The following is a 25,742-nucleotide window of genomic DNA, read 5'->3' on the forward strand; positions in this document are numbered from 1 at the left end:
GTTTCCACAATCGGGTTAGAAGTCTTTTTCAAGTACGTTTCCAATTTATGAAGAATCTAAGGGGCTTTCGAGCTATCATGAGTTTACAGATTTTGTAAAGATCAAGGGATAGCAAGACACAAACCAGTAAGACACGAGCCTCAATAGAATGAGAATGTATGAATCGAACAATACTTGAAAGAGTTTGATGTATGCTCAATCATGCTAACTTAGGTAAGCATTTTGGGGAGAAGTCGTACATCTAATCAATAGAAGTTCTTCTACAACATTAGATTTCAAAGCACCCAAAAAAGTCCTTATATGATGATTAATAAAGTACAGTATTATGGAAATCAGTGCAAATAATGCAGTTTTGATCAAAAGCATGACTTCATCCAGCACAAAAGCTCACGTGCTTCAAGACTTGAAACTCCTTCAGAATGATACTGGATTACTACTCCTATCCTGGTGTCTAAAATTCCAGATCCAATTTGATGGTCATGAAAATTGCCAAGGAACTTTTATTAGCTCATCTCTTTAACGAGTTTTTCAAGTGCTTCACTTGTGAGAGGAATGTATAAGCAATCTTCACCATCTGAATTTCTTTTATTTTTGACCAATTCATGGTCTTTGAATTCTGTCAAATGAGCATTCAGAGTAATCTGACTGCTCACTATAAAGCTTTCACGACATACTGTGTAAAGATTATTGAACGGCATCCCTGGGAAGAGGAACAAACAATTATTGGTTTGACAAGGAAAAAATGACTAATTTCAATTAAACAAGTGTTTCATGTGAACACTTGCCTTCTTCATCAGGATGGGACAGCTGATGGTTGGCCAGAACTTTAAAAACGCCCTGAGCATTGGGTGTTAAACTCTGTAACACTATTGAAGCAGTCTTCACATTTTGCGCACTGCCACTGTGTGCGAGTATCAAAGGGGAGAACATTCCTTCAACCTTGTAAGGTGCATAAGTAGGAACATGGAACCAGTACCAATTGAACTGCGTTTGAACCATTTTCTTGTCCCACACTGGAAAAAGAATTATAATATACTTAGAACAGGGACTCACTCACTCACATGATATGTGCATAATAGAATGTTGACAAACAAAAAATCCTAATAAATCATAATTTGCTTCCTTGGTTTCCTTTTCACCTTCATACACCACAATATGACCCAGACTCCAGATTTAATGCTCAACTCCTGTTAAACCAACTGCTACACCAATGGACTGATTTTATGTTCAGCCACTGGCTTTATAATGGTTTTTTTTCCCGAAACAGGCTTTATATTGGTTTTGGTATTAGGAAAAATATACCAGAATTAAAATTCAGGGATCAAAACAATTTCTGAGTGAATATAGACTTTCACATAGCATTGAAAGAGAAACCCTCTAGCAACCTGACTATGAAACTTTCTACAAAACAGCTGGAACAAAATATAAACGATGCAGAAACTCAAGTAAGCCATTAACTTTGAAGCTCTCGATAAGGTAAAGAAAAGTCGCATGTCCCCAGCCATGGCAAAACTATCTAGTACAAGATAATTAGTAATGATCAGATAAACTTACAGAGAGGTGCATTCACATGATCAATGGAAGCAACCATACGGATATGAGAACAACCTGCAATCCTCGCAAGATATTGTTGAGTCTCGGAATCACGAAGGCCAGGTCCATCTATATTGTTAACTATGATACACACAAAGCATTCATCACTTCCTAAATGTGGTCCATCGAGAAATGAAATAAGGTCATCCATGGAGCGAGCATTAAATGGTTGTTTGTTTTTAAGATGCTTTTCCGAAGTATTTTTTTGCAGCATTTTCAATTGATCCCACAGGAGTTCAGCTAAAGTTGCCACAGCCTACATATTGCACATCAATGAACTGGTGAGCATCAAAAGGAAACTGATTTTGTCTACACCATTATATGACTTTTCTTGATTAAAATCATTGCATTTCTACAGATGTTTATAGTCACTACATAAGAAACTATAAGCTGAGTATCTTATTATGATAACGAGTTATGACAAACAAGTTGTGAGAGAACAAGTACCCGAACGATGGCTGATACAAAAATTCTGAGATTAAAATCCATACCTGTTTGAGATTGACTGATTGGAGATATCCATTGATTACAATAACAGAATAATCCCTCAACGCTGTTGATGCGAAATCCTCTATCAATGCTTTCTTTGACCCAAACCCATACATCAAAAGCCCAAATCCACATCTTTTATAGAGAAGTAGAGAGGTTTGGGTTACTATACTCAAATATTCGAAAAGGAAGCACCCTCAAGAAAAATGCCACAACTTTGGAAAAGCAAGAGATATCAAAATCTAGTGAGAGTACCTCAATACAAAAACCCATTCTTTGTACGAATCCTTATAACTGTGTACTAAATTACTAATTTCTTTCTCGTGCTTCTGATCAATGTTAGCATATGCTTCTCTTAGCTCCTGCAAACATAATAGAAATTCTAATTCTTTTCTGTGGTTTATTCAAATCTCAGAATAAATGACATGGTAGGTCAACAATATTTGTGTCAGCCAGCTCAACATTAAATTAAACAAAAGACCTGTTCGTCCACGAGATTGATATCTGAAACTTTGCGCGCAGGATTTTTTACCCGAGCTGCGTAGTTCTTTAGCTAAAAAGTAGTTTCTCGAGAACCCAAAATCATCCTCTTCCATGCCATTTGATGCCATACAGCGAGTCCAAATGCGTGCCCAAATTATTTTCCGCACGTTTCAACTTTTAAGTTTACAGATCAGATTCAAGTTCAAGAAAGTGATTAATTGGCTCAAATACTTAGGGTTCGAGAACGAGCTCCAGTGTCATGTAAAAGCTGAAAAACAAAATTAAGCACAGAAAAGGAGGTCAAACCAAGAAATATGTGAAAATATAAAGTAGATCAGATATTATAAAACAAAATAAAAAATCCATACAAAAATCTGAACTTAATGACCAACAAGAGATGAAGTATGAGCTTCAAAGGTGTAACAGGTGGGAAAATTGGATATGAGACTCACGTAGAGGTGGCTTAGTCGATGAAACAGTCGGCAAATGGAGGCAGCGACGCGGAGAAGAAACGATTTGGTGCATTCGCTAACCTGTTGAATCAAAGCTTGGAAAGGGGGGAAAACACGGTAATACACAGGTGGAGGTAACGGAGGAAAAGGGGCGGAGGACGGAAGGTGGAGGCGGAGGAGGACAGAGGTGTTCCAGCGGGTGTTGGCCGAGTGGATGAATTGGATCGATTGAATTTGATTAAAAACTTTAAATATATTAATAATTTATTTATCCAACAAGATAATTAGAGATGCAAATTTGTTCCCACTTTTTCATTGGGCAAAAACTTATGTGAGACAGTCCATGGATCGTATTTGTGATACGGATATCTTATTTGGGTCACCCATGAAAAACATTATTTTTTATGCTAGAGTATTATTTTTTATAATGAATATGAGTAAAATTGAACCTATCCTTCACATCCCGTGAGACGATTTCAATGAAACTCACTCCTTTGATTCGGAGATTGGCTAGCCCATAATGGCCCAGCTTGTAATATAGATCAAGCCACGGTGTTATAACACCCACTCACAGGCGAGAGGGCATGGGGCGTTCAATTTTTTGAACGCCCCATGTCAGTTTATTTTTTTAAAAAAATTGGCCAATTAGCGACGGTTTTATAAAAACCTGTCGCTAATAGCGACGCTTTTAAATAACCGTCGCTGTTGCTGATCGGGCCCACGTGTTTGAATGCTTTAGCGACATAAAAGCCGCGCTGTGGCTAAACATATATATCCGCAATACTATAAAAATACATCATAAGTTATAATAATATATCATTTAAATGTTAAAAAATCAAATTATATCTTTCATGTCAAAAATCGTAGTTGGTGACAAATACCGTGATGTTAAAATGATGTGGGGAATAGAGGTTCATGTATTTGTTGCCCTTTCTTGGTGGTGTTAAACCCCCATCGGGTGCCCTAGGGCCTATATTTGATTTTATTTCAGCGATTTGAATGTTTTACCGTGTTCGGAGCATTTTAGTCGAGGGCCAGCGTGAGATGGCTGTTCGGAGGAGTCGAGGGTGGATGGGTCCGGCGGAGGATGACCAAGAGCGCCTCCTGCATCAGCGAACATCCGTTGTATTCACTCCATGTCTGCCATCTTAATTTCGTAGAGATCCCTGCTTTTTTGATAATCTATTTTTTGTACCTTTCGTGTTGTTTATATTTCATATATCCTCCTCCAATTTCAGCGTATGCAATCTCAAAATATTCTATAACTTTTTTTAAAAAAATCAATATCTTTTTAAACAAATAATGGCACACGGCCCCTTTATTAATGTTCTTTACATAAGCGACCCAGGCTTCTATTTTTTGCATTATTTTGTAAACCCTGATACGTGTCGTCTTCTGAAACATGGCTACATTTTCTCTCTCTACCCTCTCTACGGTTCGTACACCTGCAATTCCTTCTTCTTCTTTTCGTCATCAGTTTCAAAGCGGAAGGATATATGTCAAAATCAAAGCTTTAGGTTCTGTTTCAGCTTCTTTATCTTCAACGGCCTATCCGAAAGTTGTGGTCACGAGGGAGCGAGGCAAGAACGGCAAGCTCATTCATGCTCTGGTAATTCTTTTATGTTTTATCTCGGTGAATTCCTATTAGGTTGTTGGGTTTAATTAACTTGTTTTTTTAAAAAAAAATCACTGATATTTAGTTTAAAGAATGAGTCTGATAATAACTTGCTTTGCTGAAGAAAACAATGTGCTTCTATTCTCTACTCGTTTCATCGCATTTGCTGTAGCTTGAATACGGGATTAGTTGTGGAACAGTTTTAGAATGGGTGTTTTTAATTTGTTTTTTCCCCTGCAGCTTGTGAATGATGAATTTCTAGATATGTACCCTAAGAATGTTTTTGTCCAGACAATTTACCTTCGCCTTTCATTTTATATGCATTAGAAAGTTTGCAGCCTTTGAGGAAATGGGATCATAGTTCTGTAATTGTAGATCTGCTATAATTCATTTCACTGCACAAATTAACAGCTCCAATTTTCTCTTGGTATTTATCACATGCAAAGTCCCTTAGTGTCAAGCTGTCACAACCTAACGAATAGCATTGATCATGGCATGTGTTAGACTTGTAAAAATGTATGAATCTTTTGGCTAGCTCATTGTAATATGGTTACGTGTGTAATTTTTTCCTCTGTTTGCAGGAAAATAATGGAATTAACTGCCTAGAGCTTCCTCTTATCCAGCATACTCAGTTGCCTGATTCAGAAAATCTTCCTTCTGTGTTGAGCAGTGAGTTCTAGATGATTTCTTTGCCTATTGTTTCTTTTATATGCTATAATTTATGCTAGTTTAACTTCCTACTCAATTTATGATCAAGGAACCTTGGTTTTATGTAAAAGATACTTTTCTTTGCTAATCTGGAAACATTTGTCCTTTCATAGTACTTGTGGTCTTTTCCCCTTTGTTTGTAGCTGACTTATCTTCCCTGTATTTTTTGGAATTCATTCGTATTTAGAATATGTAAATGCCCAAGTTTTTTTAATTTGTTCCCATGTTTATGGTGAATGACACTCTAAGTGGTGGAAATGATGTGAAAAGCGTCATCTAATATCAAATTGTGATCCACATGAAAATCTGGTGATGGTAATTCTGTATTTAGTAACACATAAGTGATCTCATCAAGTCACTTTAGTCTTGTTTAAATTATTTGGTTAGATTGGAATGTGTTGATGTTATTATAAATAATATCTTCCTAGCTTTCTTTGTTTTGCCAAAACTCCATTCTATGTGGTTGCAGGGTACACAAAATAACTAATAGTAATGTCACTCCCTCTCTTTGTAGGCGTGTATTTTCTCTTCCAATTGATTTTACTTAACTTCAAAAACTTCCCTTGTATGAAAAATCAAAGTTTAAAAAATGAAAGTACTAGTGATTATTTGTTAAGTGAGAGTAGTCTCTGATTTCTGCTTTCTATGGCTGCAGACAATTTGTTTGACTGGATTGTCATAACTTCACCTGAAGTGGGTGAGGTTTTCCTTGATGCTTGGAAGTAAGATTCTGGTGTTTCTAGAGCATTTGTCCTAAATATCATTTGGTTTGATGAGGAGAATTAGTCACTTAAAGCCTGATGCTGTTTTGTCACTTTATAATGTCAAGCAGCTTTCGAGTGATGCAATATTAATGTCTTGTTTTGTGACTCAAAGTAATCACACCTGCATAGTTAAAATTAGGCAGTTACTAATAACTCTTCATTCTGGTGCCGTGTTGGCTGTATTACTTGATAATTCTAGTTATGTGTTTACAGAGCTGCTGGAGCTCCAAAAGTCAGGATTGGAGTTGTAGGAGCTGGTACAGCAAGTGTTTTTGAGAAAATATTGCCTCCTGCAGCGCAAAGTCTTGATGTTGTTTTTGTTCCATCAAAAGGTTTTTACTTAATTCCTTAATTATGATAGAGAAAAACATTTTAGGCTAGTTAACTTGTGAATATGAATCTAGTGTGGGACATTAATCCAAACTAGTCACCGCTTGAAAAAGAGTAATTTTTGTTATGATATTCAGCGACTGGCAAAGTTTTGGCGTCTGAACTTCCGAATAACGATAATACAAGGTGCACCGTCTTATATCCTGCTTCAGCAAAAGCTGGCAATGAAATTGGTCAGTGCTCTAATATCTGGTTTTTTATTTGTGCTCCTTCTTTCTCATCACTAATTTGTTAAAGCATTATATCTGAAACATCTTTCCTGTGAAAGGGGATAACAGCAACAATGCTGAATTCATCAGGCTTTAAGTTGAACTTATCCGTTTCTATGTTCTGGAAAACTACAATAATTTATTGTATTGCTACTCTGTAGTTTTACCACTTGTGATGGCCTAGAAAAACTTCTTGGTTGCCGCGTAGATCTATATGATTTTTTTCATATTTGATTTTTCCTTTACTGTAATGCAGGAAGCAATCAGTCTACTGAGTTTTCGGCATATTACAAATAAATAACCATGTGAATGTAATGATTAGATCATCAGGATGTAACTAGTGAATTAATCATGCGTGAAGTCAAATTGCAGAGAAGGAATACAGCTAAATGGAAATTCCTGTTTGATTGCTTATTTCTGAATTTAGAGTATCCAACCAATTTAGCTGTTTTTTTCTCTCACTTTCTAAAGTCTTTAACCACTATAATGATACAAAGTGATATATCAGCCTTGAAGTTAAGTTGGATTTCATTTTTTAGGCCGTAGTTCATTTAAGAAGTCGAGAGATTATGAAAAATCTTTTGGGTGACTTGAAAAATCTTTTGTTGAAAAGTTTGGTTATGAAATGTTCCTTAGTTTTGAAAATATATTTTTCATTTATATGTGCAAAGGTGCCTATAATATGTTGGATAGTGCTTCTATTGGAACTCTTGCATTCAGATGAATAAGAAAAGATAGTTAATGAGTAATTTCGGGGCTAAAAAAGTAAGATTATGCAAATACAAATAATAAATTGCTGTTTAATCATGACTCTCAATGCTGCATGTGAGATCCGTATTTGTTTCCTTTTTCTTGTTTAATTCTCTCCAGATCTGTTTTTTTTATAATATCATTGAAATGAACAAACATTTGTTTAGTTTCGGGTTTTGTTTTTCTATTTCAGAGGAGGGCCTTGCAAAGCGTGGATTTGAGGTTACTAGACTGAATACATACACTACCGTATGATGCCTGCTTTGATATTGTCAGCTTACTTTTCAGTTGCATAATTTTCATACCTAAATTATACTCTGCTTCTCCCCTCCTTGTTGAGTATTGATAGTGATTATTTCTTGTTGCTGCTGGATTGACATTTGTGAATAAGCTTTTTCCCCCCTTTCTCCACATTTGGGAATGAGGGCTAAACTCGTTTTCTCATCCTTCGATGATTTTTGTCTCCTCTCACACCATCTATGCAATGGTTGAACGACAAACTGGTGTATTTGAATCTCATTGGCACCGTTCATTTAATATGTGGATGTGTGAAGTTTTGTTCTCTTTATACCTTGTCAAATGCTTTTGAAGTGCATAAGCCCACATGTCGATTAGAATTCCTTCACTGATATTTTGGTTGTGACATAAATTTAAGAAGGGTAGTTTATTAATTTTGAGAACTTAACAAGGTCGTGAAAAGGCGGGTACTATTGGGTGAGAGATGTTCGTCAGGACAAGGGCAACTACTGATATATTTGAAAATTGACATATCGAAGTTGAATATAATGACAGGATACTAATTGTAGGGGTTCTTTTTCAGGAGCCTGTCAAATATGTGGACCCTATGGCTTTGGAGCAGGCACTTTTCATTCCTGTAGTTGCAGTTGCATCGCCTTCTGCTGTGCGGTAAACCTCCTTCATTTATTATTGCTGGGCCTTTTTAGTTTTCCACTTTTCCTTCTTGCTTAGCCAGTTAAAAATTTTGGATCAAGCTTTTCGAGGTGCTGTACCGTTTAGAAACACGTTCGATGATCTGTACCACTGTTCATAGAGATTATTTTCCCACCCTGAATCTAACGTATATCTGGTTTTTGCCTGTTGAAAATACCTCTGATTGAGGATCGTTTGATCTTTGCCTTTTACCCTTCTTTGTGGTTCATTACTTTCATTTACAGTGTATGTGATTTTTGTTCTTCAACAGTGCTTGGCTTAGTGTATTGCCAGAATCACCACTTTGGGATAATGCTGTTGCTTGTATTGGGGAGACTACTGCAGTAGCTGCTAACAAATTGGGGTTTAGGAATGTGTACTTCCCAGCAAATCCTGGTCTTGAAGGGTAACCTCCAATCTGTTGGATTGTTTTGGGAAAATTATGTGCCTTGACTCATTCTATTGCACACAAGTCTTTATAGCTCACATGTTGCTTCAACACATGGATTTTTTCTCAGGTGGGTTAGCTGCATTTTAGAAGCTTTAAACGTTCACAGCCAAGTGCAGCAGCAGATCTGAGAACTGAATTTCGCTGACTTGCTGCCCAAACTGCTAACTTTTGACCACAACTCTCATCTGCATCCCCCAAGCAGCTGTACTTTTCGTCTCTGCTCAGTTAGTTAGGAGCTGAAAGGTTGTTTAGGTACTTGAACATACAGGTCCATGGCCAGTTTCGAGTATATGTGGTTCCCCAATACGAATGTCTAAAACCCAGAAACTCCGGAAAAAGAGCACTTGAGATTAAAATTTTACGTAACAAAAAGATCAGTGTATTTTATTTAGGAACCCAAAAAAAAAAAGAGAACCATAATGTACTGTTTTAGGCAAAAACTTGTGTGAGACGGTCTCACGGGTCGTATTTTGTGAGACGGGTCTTTATTTGGATAATCCATGAAAAAGTATTACTTTTTATGCTAAGAGTATTACTTTTTATTATGAATATAGGTAGGGTTGACCCGTAGTATTACTTTTTATGCTAGAAGTATTATTTTTTATTGTGAATATGGGTAAGATTGACCCGTCTCACAGATTGGGATCCGTGAGACGGTCTCACATGAGACCTACTCACTGTTTTAACTCTTGTGCCCGTGAGATTTTCTTCTGAGTTACATATTACGTTGCAAAATGCGCTGATGTAAATATTCTTTTTTAAAGAATAATTTTTGCTGAATTTTTTTGTCTAAAGTGCTGTTATTTTTAATTGTTTTGAATTCTAATTACATTTGCTTCTAAAATTTTGCACAATTAACATTCTAGCAAATGCTCACTAAAATTGCCTGCATGCTTTGTTTCGGCATGCAACCATTGGTGCACTCACGAGATGTAGCAATTTTCGAATTTTTTTTTAAAAAAATTAACTTGAGATATACTATCTATATTCACTGTATTATTATGTTTAAAACATCTTTGGTGAATTTTTAAAATAAATAATATCTCTTAAAATTATAAAAAATACTTTATTTTTATTTAATAAAAAATATTATAAAAACCTATTTTAATAAATTTATGTATTCTCTTATCAATATCATATCTATTTTTCAAAAAAAATCTTTTCTATAATATTTATTCAAATTTTTGAATTTTTAAATGAGTATATCATTTCAAATACAAAAATTTATTATAAGAAAACATTCAATTAAAAATAACAAAAAAAAAAATTAACACAAAAAATATTACATATATGCAATTGAAACAAAAAAATCAATGTTTGTCTGCCCTTCTAGACGGTCGCGTCAGATTTCCTAATTCTTTTTAGTTGAATCATAATTGTCCACCATATATTGTACAAAGACTGTGTGACAAATATTATATCAAAATAGAACAATCTATTTTAAAACTAAAAGAAAAGAGGGTCACGCATCAATTTGCAATTATTCTTATTTGTCCCAGGATACATAATAAAAACTACAATATTTTCAAACCCGATATTGTGACAAGGTTGTCATTTGCTAACCAATTAAAATTTTTTTAAAAAAACTCTAATTTGCAATTGTATCACATAAACATATAAATAAAAAAATTTGTATCTTATGAGACAGATAGACTCGATTCATAATTTTTTGTGACGAAATAGTAAAACGGCCTAGAAATGATCATATTGAGCATTGTCCAATTTTCCCAATTATTTGTTTTAAGGAGTTGTCTTATCAAATAAATGCGTACGATGATTCTGGTTATTAATTGAAATGGTTATTCTTTGACTCTATTGGAATGAATTATGCTTGACTCTCGTTGGACCAGACATGAAGATAATAACATATGTGATTATTTGGTGATTTAATCTTTTTTTTTTCGCTGGAGTTCTTAGAATCTTCAAATATACAATAATATAAATTTTAAGAAAAATAAATTTGATTTTTCTGATGGTTTGCAGATGAAAATTTGTACGATGTATGAAAATATCAAACTTTTTTTTGTAAATTAAGATATTGAGATATCTCATAACCATTAATTATCCATTGTTCGAGTATCATGATTATTATTTATCAGGCATGCCTAAAGAATTAATTAGTTTCTCCAAATTAATATTTATGAATTTATTATTAATACGTTTGAGACGATTTCATCAAATTTTTTTGATTTAATTCATGAACCAACTGTTCCATTTGGCAGGCATGCACTAAATTCCCGCAATTATGCATCTAGAAATTCAAAAGTTGAAGCACACATGCATTGACTTCTCTATACCTGCTTAATTCATGGAATGGTTTATTTCTCAATTTTTGCATCTAACTAATAATTTTTTTTAAAGAACAGTTTTCCTGTCCAAATATTAAATTCATTCTTCTATAACATGCTTCATTAAATAAACTAACTCAAAGTCTGAAAACGATTGTAATAGTCTTATAATATAATGTTTATTTGGACTAATGATTAGAAAATTTTGATATATTTCGTGCAGAAGTATATATAGATTATATTATACTTTGAAAAGACATGGAATCAAATCTTTTAGTATGTCAAATGCCATTTTTGGACTTTATATAATCTGATATTTAAATAAATTTTATACAATATATGACAACAAATATGATGTTTCAAAATTATATAAATAATAACGAATTGCAAATTAGAATAGTATATTGTTTTTTTGTTATTAAAACGGATACAAGTGAAATTATCAAAAGTAATAAAAGGCGGCTGAATTATTAGATTTTTGGAGTCAACAATATATGCTTGTCTCTACTGATATAAACCAAATCTCACATCTCCTCCTTCCTTAATTCTCTAGGCAGAAGCGAACATGGAGGTGATTCTACCTTCCCCGCCGCGGATTTCGATCTCAACAGCGCAAGGTCTTCGCCACATGTAACCGCGCCTTCAACACCTAAGCTCTTAGGGGAATACTATTTCAGTGCTCCTACCAGCCCCTCTCATCTCTCTCAGTTCTATAAAGATTTTGATGATATCTTGGTGGCAGCTGGGAGTGGCGGGATGGTGCCGAAATGCTCGTCTCCCAAGAATTTGATCGGAGATGATTTTGCTTTTGATGTGAGCGAAGAATGGGAAACTGCGTCTCAGCTCTCTGCTGAAGAACTGTTTGACGGTGGGGTGATTAAGCCTTTGAAGCCTCCGGTAGTGGGGATTCAGCTCCCTAAAGTGGCAGCGAAGAAAATTCAGGGAGCCTTCTCACCTCGCGGGAAGAACAGAAAAGAAAGGACCGACCTTTATGCGGTGGCCACAGCTGAGATTTCTCACAGAGGAAGACCAGTTAATGCGTCCAAATCCTCGAGTCGAAGGGCGGCACGTTCACTTTCTCCTATCAGAGACGGCGAATGCCAATACTGGGAAGATGACAAGCAGCAATCTGATAACACGAAGAATTCTTCAATGCTTTGTTCATCTAAAGGCAGCAAGAAATGGAGACTGAAGGACTTCTTCTTGTTCCGCAGCGCATCAGAGGGACGCGCAGCCGAGAAAGACCATCTGAAGAAGTACACGGCGGCTTACAGGCTCTCAAGCTTCAGGGCGATCGACAGCCCTGGTCCGAGGAAAGGACCGGTTTCTGCCCACGAGCTGCATTACACAATGAACCGGGCGGTTTCTCAAGACTTGAAGAAGAAGACTTTCTTGCCGTACAAGCAGGGGATCCTGGGCCGCCTGGCCTTTAACCCCGCCGTCCATGCTCTGGCCAACGGCTTTGGCTTCTCTCGTAAATGAAATCAAATAAAAATAATACACACATATCTTCATTTTTACACAAAAATGTCCGCTTCTGGTTCACCGTTTGTTTATTTATTTATTTTCAAATGTTTATATGAATTCGTTACTTTTCTGCTGTGTAAAATAAAATCATCAACATACAAATCAATTGGAAAATTCTAGTTTTGCTATTACTTTGTGCAAATATATACACACATATATATATAACCACTTCATTTATATTAAATATATCACGTCAACTAGATTAAGTTCTTGTGAATTATATATGAGTTTGGATAATGTCTCCCGTTCAACTAGCATTTGAAGTAGAGTTAGATTCAAATCTAATATCATTATGTGTTGGAAAACCTCATAATCAACTCATTAATATATCGTAGAATCCACAGTACTCTACGACTCTAGTTGTTTTCTTGATACTTTACTTCCGCTCCGGTTATCTTAACACTTAACTTCTTTGGCTTTGTTATAATTATTATTGTTGTATCAGTCAGTGCACTGTCTTAAAAATCACATCATAAAATAAAAATATTAAAAAGATCCTTTTATCAAAATTCAAATCGAATACGTGTAGGCAAACTTAACCAAACATGACAGCATGACGGAATTTTTAGCACCCCTTCATAAATATTTACAACCTAAAAAAATGAAATGAAAGCTTAAACTTAACCACTTTATTCCAATATTGACTATGAATTTACTAAAAAAATCAAGTCATTAATCACATTTATTTGTTTGTATATTTAATTACAGCATAATTAATTCATAATTCGACAGCGTACACGTTATGGAGTAAATTATATTTAATATGCCATATATTTTGTTCGACAATATTTTTTGTGCAACATTTAGTGAGAAATTTGTTTGTAAAGATGATAATGAGGCATCATTTCATAAGATAGAGTTAAAAGCAATTTAACCCACATAATTTAATTTATGAAAACATAATTGCGAGATATTTAGTACGAATGATTTGACAAATTTAAAGCGAAGATACGAATTTAGACAAAAACTTGAATTGTAGTATCATCTACTTTTTCTTTGACAATACATATATATTTGTACAAAAAAACTCATGTGACGATTTTACGAGTTAATTTTATAAGACAGATTGTCATTTGGATCATTCATAAAATAATATTATTTTTTTATGTAAAAAATATTATTTTTTATTATAAATATAGACAAAATTGACCAAAACCGTCTAACAAAAAAATTTCAATATAAATATATTAAATCCATAAAAAAGTCAAGATGGATATTCGTCAACTCTAGAAGAGCAAATACGTCATTTTCCATCTGAATTAAAAATCGGGGGTGGGCCCCTGGAGGGGAAGTTAGGCTCGACAGGAGCCGATATCAACAAGTGACATCTACGAACTACGGACCTACCACATTTTAGGCAAGTTAGCGGCTGGGAAAGGCTTGGGCTCTAAGTCAAAGTAAAATAGTTAAAAATCTCCCCACCCGACCCCCAAGTTGTATAAAAAAAATTATATTCAACTTGCATATTTTTCCATAAATTCAATTTACAAGATAAATATAATTAAATTAATATATGGAAATTGAATATGGAGATAAGTGTCTAAAATAAAATTAAAATAAATTAACATCAAAATATAAAGGTCTATCATTTGCAATCCACTTTATAATACTCAACTAGGAAAAAAAAATGAAAACAATTTTTTTCATAAAGTAAAATATACACACTCCAATATAAAACAAAGTACAAATGATAGATCTCATATCTGAACTATAGATAATCTGAAATGATGCACGATATCCTCAGTCAATATTATCGATTTTAATTGGAGTGATTTCATCCGCGACATCGAATCGTCCGACCAAACGGGCAAAGAACAGCATCTGCTGTTCCAGCGTGAACTTTATATTTTGGGCCTGCAAATTTACAATTATTCATCAGCAATATCCTTCCATCGAAATACAATCTACAAACAACGTACCTTGCGAAAACCATGTTGCTCTCCTTCGTATTCCACGAGCGCCACTGGCAACCCTTTGTCCTTCAATGCTTGATAGATTTTTCGAGCTTGATTCGGGGGGACGACCTGTAAGATCAGACGATGTTTCTTAGTTTTCATGAAGAAAACATGCATCAAAACAGATTGATAGCTTACCTTGTCATCCAATCCTTGGAATAGTATTATGGGGCAGGAAAATTTATGCACAAAATTGATTGGGGATCTTTTAAAGAATTCCTCGTCACTTCCTGGAATCACTTCAAGTAGTATCCAGAGGAGAATTAGTAAAATATCGTTATAAAAAAACTAAAAAAGGAGATGAGAGAAATTTCGAAAACAGCATATTAATATTCAGTTATTACCTACAAGATTGTCGAGGTAGCGAGATTCAAATTTGTGAGTGTCAGCTCGCAAAGAATCTAAATCAGCAACCTGTTTGTTAAGAAGAATAGAGTTGCAAAACTTTAATCCAAATACCCGACATGTTTAAAAAATAGACTAATCTCCAAAATAGGATCCAAGATAATGTCATTCAGGAATCTCGAATCCTTGCCAAGTTTGATTGCATTATACAAAATGCGCAACAAAAGTCTGGTGAGAGGAAAATATATATGACTGCTATCTTCAACCAAATGGTAGCACTCACACCATACAAGGATGCTCCAGCTTTGAATGTTTCTCTGAATGCAAGTGCCGCCAGGGTCGTGTATCCACCAGCAGAACCCCCGGTAATACATAGTCGGTTGCCATCAACTTTTCCACAAGTCAACCTGTGAAACCAAACCATATTATGGCCACAAAAAGAAAATTTGCAGTTTCCCACATTATTCGGAAAAAAGTTTGATTATTTTTATCTTACCAAAAACTTGGCACAGCTACAACAGTCATCAACATCGACAATTCCCCAGCGTCCTAGTAGCCTCTCTCGATATCTTCGGCCATAACCTTCATAGTTTTCACGAACAAACCAAATGTATAATAGCACAAAAAATTGAGACGCAAGGAAGATAAGGTTCAAACAAAATACCAGTACTTCCACCATAATTAACATCCACCAAAGCCCAACCACGACTGGTCCAATACTGGATATTGAGATTTAGAATACCACGAGTCTCAGCTGTAGGTCCTCCTGTATGTTACATAATAGGAGATTGATGTTTACAGTAGAGTTAAGAATCATATCTATTTTAAAAAATTCTCATAGAACCACCAATATTGAGGCAGGTAGAGATTTGATTTTTCATCTTTCTTCTATCGCCAACAAACAGTTTTCAAAACTGTGCCAAGTTTCTTCGTGGCGAACAAAATTTGAAAATAACAAGTCACCGTAGACAAGATCAAAGGGCACAGGGGAGAAAACTAAAGGACAGAAGTGCATAGGTGCCAATAGAAATTCTGAATTTTAGTCCCAATTGTAACGAGAAGAATACCATGACTCTTTAACAGAAGTGGAGGTTTCTCGTCTTGACTAGCTTGATATAGAGGGTTGGTTGGAGGGTAAAAGTACGCATAAGCATTTTCCCCAGGGACTTCTGTCGGGAACTCTATAAATTCTGGTGAACTTAAGTACGGCCTATATGATGAACTAATAGAAGCAGAAGACCATATAATCTTAAAATCAGCTGCTTTAGAATTTTGATCTTCTAAAGCCACCTGTAGAGAAAAAATACAATGCTCAGGATAATGAAACCGAAAATGAAAAAAATAGTTAAAATATCATATTGCAATCATCATTTGTATCCCAAAAGTAAAAACATTTTCATGGGTTTCAAAAGAAAGAAAACCATTTTTGAGAAAGAATAATGACAAGAAGCAGCACCTTAGCGATTGACGATGGATGAACTTCAGATGCTCCCTCAACATAAAGGCAGTCAAGCCCAGAAACCTGTTATTCATTAAGGCAGATAAGCAGAAAAATACCATATTTCATTGAGTAGTTATTTGCACTGAAGGAAAAAATGAATTTGATGATATATAAATAAAAAGATGAGTTGTTTACAATGTTGCTAATGTCCGTGAAAGGAATATCAAGAGGTGATAATTTGCTTGAAACAACATCCAGAATTGCAAAATACGACCTTCCTTTCTTCCTACAGACAAAGGCAGCCAATTGAATATATCAGCAACTTCAATATATGCGAGTATCTAGTCAAGAAAGAGGTAAAAGAAATGAATCTCATGAAAATTAGGTCTAACTGATGCATAATTCCCAGCAAAGTAATCTCAGAAACATTTTCATCCGTGAAAAGTGTCATTTTTATTCAATCACCTGTAATTGCAAGCAATTAAGTTCTTCTGACCCGGAATAAATTCATATGAGTTCATGCCAAAAACCCATAAAGGTTTTGCAAACTCAGCATCTAGCGAGTAAACTGGCAGTACTTCATTCATAGATTCTACCTGAGATCAGTTAGGACAAAAAATGAGATCAAGAGGGTTATACGACAGTGATTGTTTATTGGTGTAGAATGTCTTACATTGAGAAACAAAGGGGAAAATAGGAGAGGGTTTCCCTAAAGAGCAAATTAAATTATAAGATTGATACATACCCATTTGTAGATATTCCAAAACCCGCCAGTTCTGTCAGTGATGAAGAAAAGTTCCCCTGCAGGTATTGAGAACAAATCACTGAAATAATAACTTCAAGACAATTGAAGTGGTTACTCTTGGTTAGAACGCACAATAAGGCTGCAAATATTTTGAAAACAGTCAAGTATGAAGTGAACGTAGAAATCTAAACATCAGAATTAAAGGGAATGTTCAAGATCTAAAATATTAGCTGGAACAAAGAAGAAAATTTCAGCATACTGAGATTGATTTTCTAAACACGCACATGTATGCCATCCTTCTAAATAATGCTAAGTACCTGGGATAACAGGTTACTTACAGCTTGGCCATACACAGAAATAATAAGAACGTCTGAATGCAGTCCAATATTGTCATTAATGGGACTAATGTAAACAATTAATTATCTCCAAATGTTTACAATGATAAAAAAAAGGTGTTTGAAAGAAAATGGAGGAGGGTTTTCAGAAGTTCACTTCAAATATATTTGTGTATTATTTGTTGTTCGAGTACCTTCAATCGACCACTTTGGTTCAGTCGGAGATTCCAAAATTGAAGGATCACCACCAGCAACACAAATCCGTTTTTTGATCTCTCTGTAACCCATCATTCAAATGCAAGAACCACTTTAATAGGTATACCTAAAGTCAAGCCTTGAACTTGACCATATAATTATATCACAAGTAAAAGGGACAAGTTTGAGGCTAATAGAAAACTGGAAGTTTTAACATTTTTGGATACATACCCATTGTCCGATATATAGCCTACCCAAAGTTCTGATCGGTCCCATGGCATGTTCGGATGACTCCATTCAATCCATGCCACTTCGTTCTCCTTTGTGATCAATACGAGGAAAAGCATAGAAGTCGTTGCCTCCAACTAGTATTTTAGGTTCTGCGTCATAAACAATGATAATTAGTCTGCTGAGCCGAAAACCAAAAATCTTGAGAAAGAATCAACCTACCTCAACCACCCCTGCTGTCTGTAACACAAAATCTTATTATGAGAAAAATACTTCCACCTATACTCAAAGAAACAAATGAAAGGATGCAATTACCTCTTATATGGTTGCTATTGAGGTCAATCGAGACAATAGTCGTAGTGGCATTTGTACTACTTTCACGACGATCTATTGAAAAAACCATCACAGATAGATAAATAATACACCATACGAAGAGAAACTAAACAATCAATAACGTGCCCTCCAAAAGAATTAAGTATTATCTTCAAAATACACCTTCCATTATAAATAATACACCATATGAAGAAAATCAAAAAAATCAAAAACACGCCCTGCAAAAGAATTGAGTAATAACTTCAAAATACACCTTCCATTATAGTTATATAGCGATTAGATTGAGGATCAAACACTCCATCGGCATAGCACACAAGTGGTCCTCCGTAGTCTGGTGTGAGAGGAACAGGAGCTGAATCTGCAAGGACAAATTAATGTACTATCAATGATAATACAGCTCAAAACAGAAACTTAATTTACAAGAAAGTTATAAGTCTGCTAAAACTCAGATAATTAAATTTTACTAGTCTCTCTAATTACAACAATTCTCCAATGGTGATGACGTAAGCACGTAAGCAGTAAAGCAACAAAAAATATTACTGCTCAACATAAATAGTATACAATAAGGTCATCCACCCGAATATTTAAAAATCCTACAACCTGATTTAACATAACTATAACAGGAAGAAATAATGTGTGCTGCACAAAAACTGAGAAGAGTACAATTGACCTTTAGATGAAACTGACTGCTTGTAGAGTCTTTGATCCTTGTAATTTGAGAAGACAAGGATGTCGCCTGAAATTCTAAAAGCCCCACCTCCATATTCTTGAGCCACAGTCCTCACTGCAAAATCTGGTGGGGTAATATCAGTTGGCTTGTCCCCTTCAATCTCGGCTTGTCTGACAAGGACATCTCTTCTGAAACAGCCAGAAGTTTTCGTGTACTTCAGATAAAACTTCGTCAAAACCATATGCAACATCCCTCTAAAACATTACATAATTATGTTCCAATGAAACAGAACCCCTACTCTCCTGAGTCCTAAACATCATGAAATATGAAGCACAATTGATTTTCCATACACCAAAAAGACTTTGGGATTCGTTCACAGACTACTAAACCTCTTGAAACCTTCTTGAGTAGCTCATTTGGCAGAAAAAGAAAATAAGAAGTATTAGGTACACCAGTAAAAAGAACAAGATATCAAGGTGTGGACATTCATAGTCTCTCACATATAAATTATACAAAGCTTGAATTCACGCACTTAGCTAAATCTCAATATCCGTGTCTAAAAATATACCGTAGAGGGCCTTATTAAGTTAAATATAGTAATGTCTTTCTCAATAAAAATCCCAACAAAAAATTGCCAAAAGCATCTCAAACATTGTACACTTATTCGCATTCATCACGCTTTCGTGTTGGTCACAAAATCAACAAATTCAAGCAACAGATTCTGCGTTTAGCAAATCAACACACAAAAACCACTTTCCAGAAGCCAATTCAACCTCAATAACAACATAAAGGTTCCATCTTCAAAAGGCATACTGCAATTACAAGCACCAACCTTCACGACAATGAAAAACTGATGACTACTGCCAAACAACAAACTCCTTACCCAGATTCAGTGGGACGGGATTCCAGCCACACGAGGCGGCCAAGCGAATCGACTTCGAAGCCACCAAGCCGTTTATTCGACCCAGAAACGACGTCTGCGGTGATGGGAGACTTCCAAGAACCATATGGAGCAGTGAAAATCGTCTTCTCTGATTTAGTTTCTGCAACAGAAGACATCGGTTTTACAGCAAAAACTCGACCTCTGCAGCTGAAGTATTGGCGAGAAGAAACGGCAAACTTTGAGATTGGAAAATTGGGAAGTAAGTGGCAGTGTCTAGTGAACGTGATAAGGACAGCAAATGCCATCGGCTCAAGTTTTGGATTTCATAAATTTTCCGTTTGACATTCCAGTTTCGGAAAACCACGGGTTGGATCCAAACAATCGATCGATCGATCCAAGAGAACATTTGTTCTGGATTGGGCTGTAGAATGATGTTGGATCCAAATCATAGTAAGAGATTGCAAATTGCAATCCTTTAGTTTTCCAAGAAAAGGAGCCTTGCATGGTACGAGGAATTTCATTGCATAAAGGGAACCAAACTCAATCTTTAGGTGGCAGATCATCACACCAAATGTGAACTGATTAAAGGCCACATTAATAAATTATGGGTTTTAATTATAAAAGATGAAAATATACCATATGCTAATACATAACATAATTATGAAAATCAATTGAATAGATTCATAATGATTGAACATTATATCGAGTACAACAGATCTTGTGTTTATATTTTTCGTTAAAAAAATATGAAAACGATAAAGTAAGTTAAACATGACACACAAAAAGTCAAAAAGCATGACACTACAAATCCGATTCATCTTGATGAATGTTATGAGTAACATGCATATGCTAAATGTGATTTTGATTGAAAAGGAGAATCACTTACGTCTGGCAATGTAAAGTATAAATTGACGAGAGATGGGAATTGTTTGAGGGATGAAGGGGCTGCACCTCTATGTGTTAGTTTTTGGCTAAAGCTATGGGGTTGTGAGAATAAAGGGTCTCGTGTTAGTGGCAATACCAAAAGCTATATTACTTTTCCTTTGTTTTTCTCCAAGTCTCAACGGTGTATTTTGAATCCCAAAAACACAAAAGGTAAACAAAAATACATAGATACAATTTTTAAATTGACTTGTTGATCGTATAAATAATTTTAAAAAAAAAAAACCTTATAAATAAATAACATGAATTAAAGCGTCTAGGTGGCTGAAGCCAATTAGGAGGACGAGGAACGGTTGTCGTTCACGGTCTTTTTTTATTGACCTCCTCCTTTCTTTATGTCACATAGAGGTCAAAACTCGAATTACTGTGCAAGTGATTGAATCGATTTCAATATAATTCAATCTATGAAGAAAAAAAATCACGATATGCAGTATTTGAACCTACAATGCCGAGTTTTGAAGACCCACTTTTTCCCAAATTGAACAAAAAAACTTTTTTTAATCAAAATTTCAATCGGGTCGGGTGGGTCGGGTCAACCAGCGAATTTTTTTAATTTTTTCAATTCAAACCCAACCCGAACCCGAAGCAACCCGAAAACCCCCAACCCGAACACGAACCCATCTAACCCGAATTTTATTTATTTTTTTAAAAAAAATTAATGAAAAAAATTCGAAAAAATAAAAAATCATAATAAAATTTTAATATAAACACATAATAACAAAATTTCCGAATTAAATTTGAAAATTTAATTTTTAGAAAATTAAAGTATATTTACTAAATCAAATAAACAATTGTTAAAAAATATACCGAATAAATATTAAATAATGAAAATTTATCATATAAATATATAATAAATTTTGTTCAAACATACAATATATAAAAATATAGATAATATTTTTAAAAAAAGAGTTTTCGGGTCAACCCGCGACCCAACCCGAAACCCTTCTGATCTGACACTAACCCGAACCCAACCCGAACCTGATTTTTTTCGTGGTGGGTCATATCGAATTGACGGATCGTATTGTATTTTGATACCTCTAATTTGAACAATATTAAAGTAGACACGTCTATACAAAACACTATTTAAAAATTACAAACTTCACTAGTTTGGCCTTTTTTGACATTTTAATTATTATTTTCTTTTGAATCATTTAGATATCCAAGGATCCTTGTGATTGACTCAATTCGAACATAATTATTAAATCTCAAACCTAATCATACCAAAAAATCTTGCCATCTCAAGTCTCAACTACCTACCTAGAGTGAACTGAACCCCATCTTAACTAATTACTGTAGTGAGGTGTCTAGCTAGCTCCCTCGCCCACTCCATATCATTCCATTATCAAATACTCACGTCAAAAGTATATATACCTCAACTTTTCAGTACAACATTTGAATCTTTTTTTCTATAATGTAATATTTATAAACTTGGAAGTATTTTATCCCTTTTAAATATGAAAATGGACATCTATTTCCAATCACATTTGAAATTTCCTTTTTCTTTTGGTTTTCATACCATTTCCAAATAATTCTACATTACATGCTTCAAAAGGATTAAGCCCCCCGTTAGCTTTCATAATTTCCACTCAATCACAACAACTAGTAAAATCTTTCCGAATGCTCCTCCATTGATGAATCCGTTTCCGTTCCACCAAATGGCCGAAAACCCTGCCTTACTATCCAATATTCTACGCCGCGCCACCCTTCCTACTGCGGTGAAGCCGTCGAAATCCAACTTCCATGGTGGCGGACTCTTCCGCATTTTCAAACTCCTCCCCATGCTAACCGCCGGCAGCAAGATGGCCGCGCTTCTCGTGAGCATACACCGTAAACCACTCCTGGCAGACAAAGCCACCACCATAACCCTCTTCGGCTACCGCAAAGGACGGCTCGCCATAGCCATACAAGAAAACCCTCATCAACCGCCAATTTTTTTGCTAGAACTCCCCATGTCAACCGCTGTGTTTCACAGAGAAATGGCCTCCGACGTGCTACGAATCGCGATCGAAAGCGAGACAAAAACCCGCAAGAAGAAGCTCATGGAAGAATTCGTGTGGGCTGTCTATTGCAACTGCAGAAAACTTGGGTGCTCCATTAGGAGGAAGAATATGAGCGATGATGAAATACATGTTATGAATCTTCTGAGAGGAGTGTCCATGGGAGCCGGGGTTCTGCCGAGCCTGTGGGAGAAGGAACGAGCAGAAGAAGGCCAGTTGACGTATATCCGAGCCAGGTTCGATAGGGTTGTTGGATCGAAGGATTCTGAGTCGTTTTACATGATCAATCCTGAAGGTGCATCAGGGCAAGAACTTATTATCTTCTTTGTGAGAGTGAAATATAATATTTGAGAATATTTTCTTTCAAAACTATGAGGGGTATGGTCTCAAAGATCTTAATCTGTGAGACGAGTCAATCCTATGGAATTTTACAATAAAAAGTAATACTCTTTTCATGAATAACCCAAATAAGATATTCGTTTCACAAATACGACTCGTGAGACCGTCTCACACAAATTTTTGCCCATAAACTATATATGCAATGGGATGTTGGTATTGCATGATTCCAGTTTGCACTGAATTTTATGTTGTGTAGCAATAATCTAATCATTTGAAGCTTCAAATTAATATAATATTGCAACAATTAAATAACAAGCAAAAAAGAAAATATATGGACAAATAGATCTCATTTATTTTTAAACTAAAAACTCAAACAAAACCTCAACCAAATTAAACTGAATTAAATTTCCCTAACCAAGTTCATTTTCTTATCAATATCAAGAAAACTATTCTAGAAATAAGGGAAAAAAATCAGACCAACATTGCATATTCTGTTTGTCAGAAAAAAAATTCTTAAATCGAATCAAATATATAGATTTCTATATTTGTATGAAATCAAAACCACAGAAATCGGATCTATATACATCCTTAATTGCACACCGATATTAATTGATGTCGTATTTTAGTCGTTATTTCTTTCTGAGAACTAATATCAATTTCTTGCATGTACTTGATTCCTTTATTATTGGGCCGGCTAATTTAGTATCAGTTACTCGTTTGGTCTTTTTTTTTTTTCATTTAAGACAAAGCCCAACGCATGAAAAAAATTAGGAAAAATCACTAAAGAATTTCTTCGTTTATATTGCTTATATACCCAACTCCATGTTCGCACTCTAGTGAAAAATAATCAAAACTGAAAAACGATACAAATTAGAGAATTGACCGATAATATTCACAAAAATAGAAAGTTTACAAATTATAAGACCAACAATATAATTTCTCTATATATTTTTCTTAATTTAGACGGAGTCGAAATTTTAGAAATGTAAGATATCATAGAATAATCCAAAAATTGAAAATAATGGGACTAAAAAGATACTTTATAATAATCAAACTCATACAATATCCTTCTACTAATTCACTCATGCATTTAGCATCGATTTTCACCATTAATCTATCATCTTAGACATCTAAAGCAATAATAATGAAATCAAATAGAAATTTGTATGCCAGACAGCCAACAGTGAACAAACATATATATATATATATATATATATATATATATATATATATATATATATATATATATATATATATATATTTTAAAAAAAGAGATGCAGAAAACATAGTTGAAATACAACCATATAATTAACTTGTCTATAAGAAGACTTTAATTTGTCAGTCGCTTGTCTAGTTTTTTTAAGACTAGAAATATTATAAAATCGATTAAGGAAGGAGACTAGGAAACATCCTCATGAACTTCATTACAATAATTCACTTCCCATCGACTATATTGCGAAGTGTGATCGCTAACAATATTTTATCATATTGTTACATACATACCGAAACTATTGACTCCACATTTTTGTCCATAAATTGTGATTTTTTTTTTCCAAACGAATTCAAATTCTTGCACCCAAAACAAAGGCAATCGTATATGGTCAGCGGGAAACAAAAGGGGGAGTCTCATTCATTGTCAATTATAAACACAAAAGTTGGAGACAGACCGATTTCCATTATTATTTTTATGACGGTGTTTAATGTTATGTTAATAATACAACCTTGTATTAGAACAAATTGATATCGTTTTTTTTTTCTTAGGATGCTATTATTAATTATTAAAAAGTCTTAAATTAATGACAATTATTGTGTATTGACGACTTATTTAATTTTTCTTGAAAAGGGTGTATGCCTTGTTATTATTGGAGTGGATTTGGTGTTTGGATTTGGACCGTGCCGTTCGGCGGTCGGTGGAATGGTACTCGGACAGCCTGTAATGCTAGCAACTGCCCAACTGCAGCTGCTCTCATCTGACCAATTATATGCAGACACGTGTCGAAAGACTTCCGTGCCATGGTGGCTATTTGGTGCACGGGTACGCGGCTGGCGCGCGTTTGCCCATTCATCATTCATTTGTTGTTATATATAAATCGCAAATATGTATTAAAAAAACTTTAATATTTATAAATGTCAATTATGACAAAATTTAAATTTACTCAATAAATGATGTGTGGTTGATGTTTAAATAAGTAAGATGCGAATTTAAGTTTTATTTATTGTTTCATCGTTAACGATAAAATTATAATCCGAATAAAAGGATTTTAAATTCAGCTTCTCAAATAGAAAATTAAATCCTAATATGTCATTTAATTTATTTTTAAAATATGCAGAATATTGCATACTCTATATATATGTCAAAATTTTAAGACAAAAATTTGTGTAAGACGCTCTCACGGATCGTATTTGTGTGACAGATCTCTTATTTGGGTCATCCATAAAAAAATATTATTTTTTATGCTAAAAGTATTACTTTTTATTGTGAATATGAGTATGGTTGACCCGTCTCACATATTAAGATCCGTGAAACGGTCTCACATGAGACTCACTCAAATTTTAATATCAAATACGGTGACACCAGATACAGATATATTTATTTATGACCTTGCTTTAAGATGTTAAAATTGATACGGAAGTATCACTGCATCGCATAAATGAAACCAGAAATTGTCCTTAAAAATATTTAGT

General features: G+C 34.7%; 5 protein-coding genes across 5 annotated transcripts; 3 read left to right on the forward strand and 2 right to left on the reverse strand.

Annotated features, from left to right (window-relative positions):
- Positions 1-109: 109 nt before the first annotated feature.
- LOC140808138 (origin of replication complex subunit 2-like) lies at positions 110-3,248 on the reverse strand. Its single transcript, XM_073165170.1, is given in 8 exon segments — positions 110-700; positions 786-1,013; positions 1,555-1,849; positions 2,085-2,217; positions 2,338-2,444; positions 2,564-2,602; positions 2,604-2,833; positions 3,018-3,248. Coding segments are annotated over 7 exon segments (1,089 nt in total). The 5' UTR covers positions 2,694-2,833; positions 3,018-3,248; the 3' UTR covers positions 110-503.
- A 1,149-nt stretch (positions 3,249-4,397) lies between these two features.
- Positions 4,398-9,614, forward strand: LOC140808065 (uroporphyrinogen-III synthase, chloroplastic-like). The gene is made up of 9 exons (XM_073165075.1): positions 4,398-4,626; positions 5,214-5,301; positions 5,996-6,062; positions 6,318-6,436; positions 6,572-6,667; positions 7,647-7,702; positions 8,274-8,359; positions 8,655-8,789; positions 8,902-9,614. Exons 1-9 carry the CDS (start codon positions 4,420-4,422, stop codon positions 8,960-8,962), a joined length of 915 nt encoding a protein of 304 aa, XP_073021176.1. The 5' UTR covers positions 4,398-4,419; the 3' UTR covers positions 8,963-9,614.
- A 2,010-nt stretch (positions 9,615-11,624) lies between these two features.
- LOC140807374 (uncharacterized) lies at positions 11,625-12,777 on the forward strand. Its single transcript, XM_073164199.1, has one exon. The coding sequence runs from the start codon at positions 11,879-11,881 to the stop codon at positions 12,602-12,604; it is 726 nt and encodes a 241-aa protein (XP_073020300.1). The 5' UTR covers positions 11,625-11,878; the 3' UTR covers positions 12,605-12,777.
- A 1,405-nt stretch (positions 12,778-14,182) lies between these two features.
- Positions 14,183-20,211, reverse strand: LOC140807389 (acylamino-acid-releasing enzyme). The gene is given in 19 exon segments (XM_073164219.1): positions 14,183-14,503; positions 14,569-14,673; positions 14,743-14,834; positions 14,949-15,018; positions 15,233-15,350; positions 15,441-15,531; positions 15,614-15,715; positions 16,017-16,239; positions 16,406-16,471; positions 16,586-16,676; positions 16,856-16,986; positions 17,136-17,191; positions 17,665-17,747; positions 17,897-17,976; positions 17,978-18,045; positions 18,209-18,280; positions 18,480-18,584; positions 18,897-19,084; positions 19,780-20,211. Coding segments are annotated over 19 exon segments (2,160 nt in total). The 5' UTR covers positions 20,085-20,211; the 3' UTR covers positions 14,183-14,389.
- Positions 20,212-22,272: 2,061 nt separating this feature from the next.
- LOC140807750 (protein MIZU-KUSSEI 1-like) lies at positions 22,273-23,145 on the forward strand. The gene has a single exon (XM_073164711.1). It carries the CDS (start codon positions 22,353-22,355, stop codon positions 23,067-23,069), a length of 717 nt encoding a protein of 238 aa, XP_073020812.1. The 5' UTR covers positions 22,273-22,352; the 3' UTR covers positions 23,070-23,145.
- The last annotated feature ends 2,597 nt before the right edge of the window (positions 23,146-25,742 follow it).

Source organism: Primulina eburnea, chromosome 12 (assembly GCF_022965805.1).
Source record: "Primulina eburnea isolate SZY01 chromosome 12, ASM2296580v1, whole genome shotgun sequence".
NCBI lineage: Eukaryota > Viridiplantae > Streptophyta > Magnoliopsida > Lamiales > Gesneriaceae > Primulina > Primulina eburnea.

Excerpts from the sequence above, each read along its gene's own strand:
- LOC140808065 (XM_073165075.1), top strand. The coding sequence starts at position 4,420 with ATGGCTACATTTTCTCTCTCTACCCTCTCTACGGTTCGTACACCTGCA. Across the intron at positions 4,627-5,213 it reads GCAAGCTCATTCATGCTCTG|GAAAATAATGGAATTAACTG; the intron begins GTAATTCTTTTA and ends CTCTGTTTGCAG. Across the intron at positions 6,063-6,317 it reads GTTTTCCTTGATGCTTGGAA|AGCTGCTGGAGCTCCAAAAG; the intron begins GTAAGATTCTGG and ends ATGTGTTTACAG.
- LOC140807374 (XM_073164199.1), top strand. The coding sequence starts at position 11,879 with ATGGTGCCGAAATGCTCGTCTCCCAAGAATTTGATCGGAGATGATTTT.
- LOC140807750 (XM_073164711.1), top strand. The coding sequence starts at position 22,353 with ATGAATCCGTTTCCGTTCCACCAAATGGCCGAAAACCCTGCCTTACTA.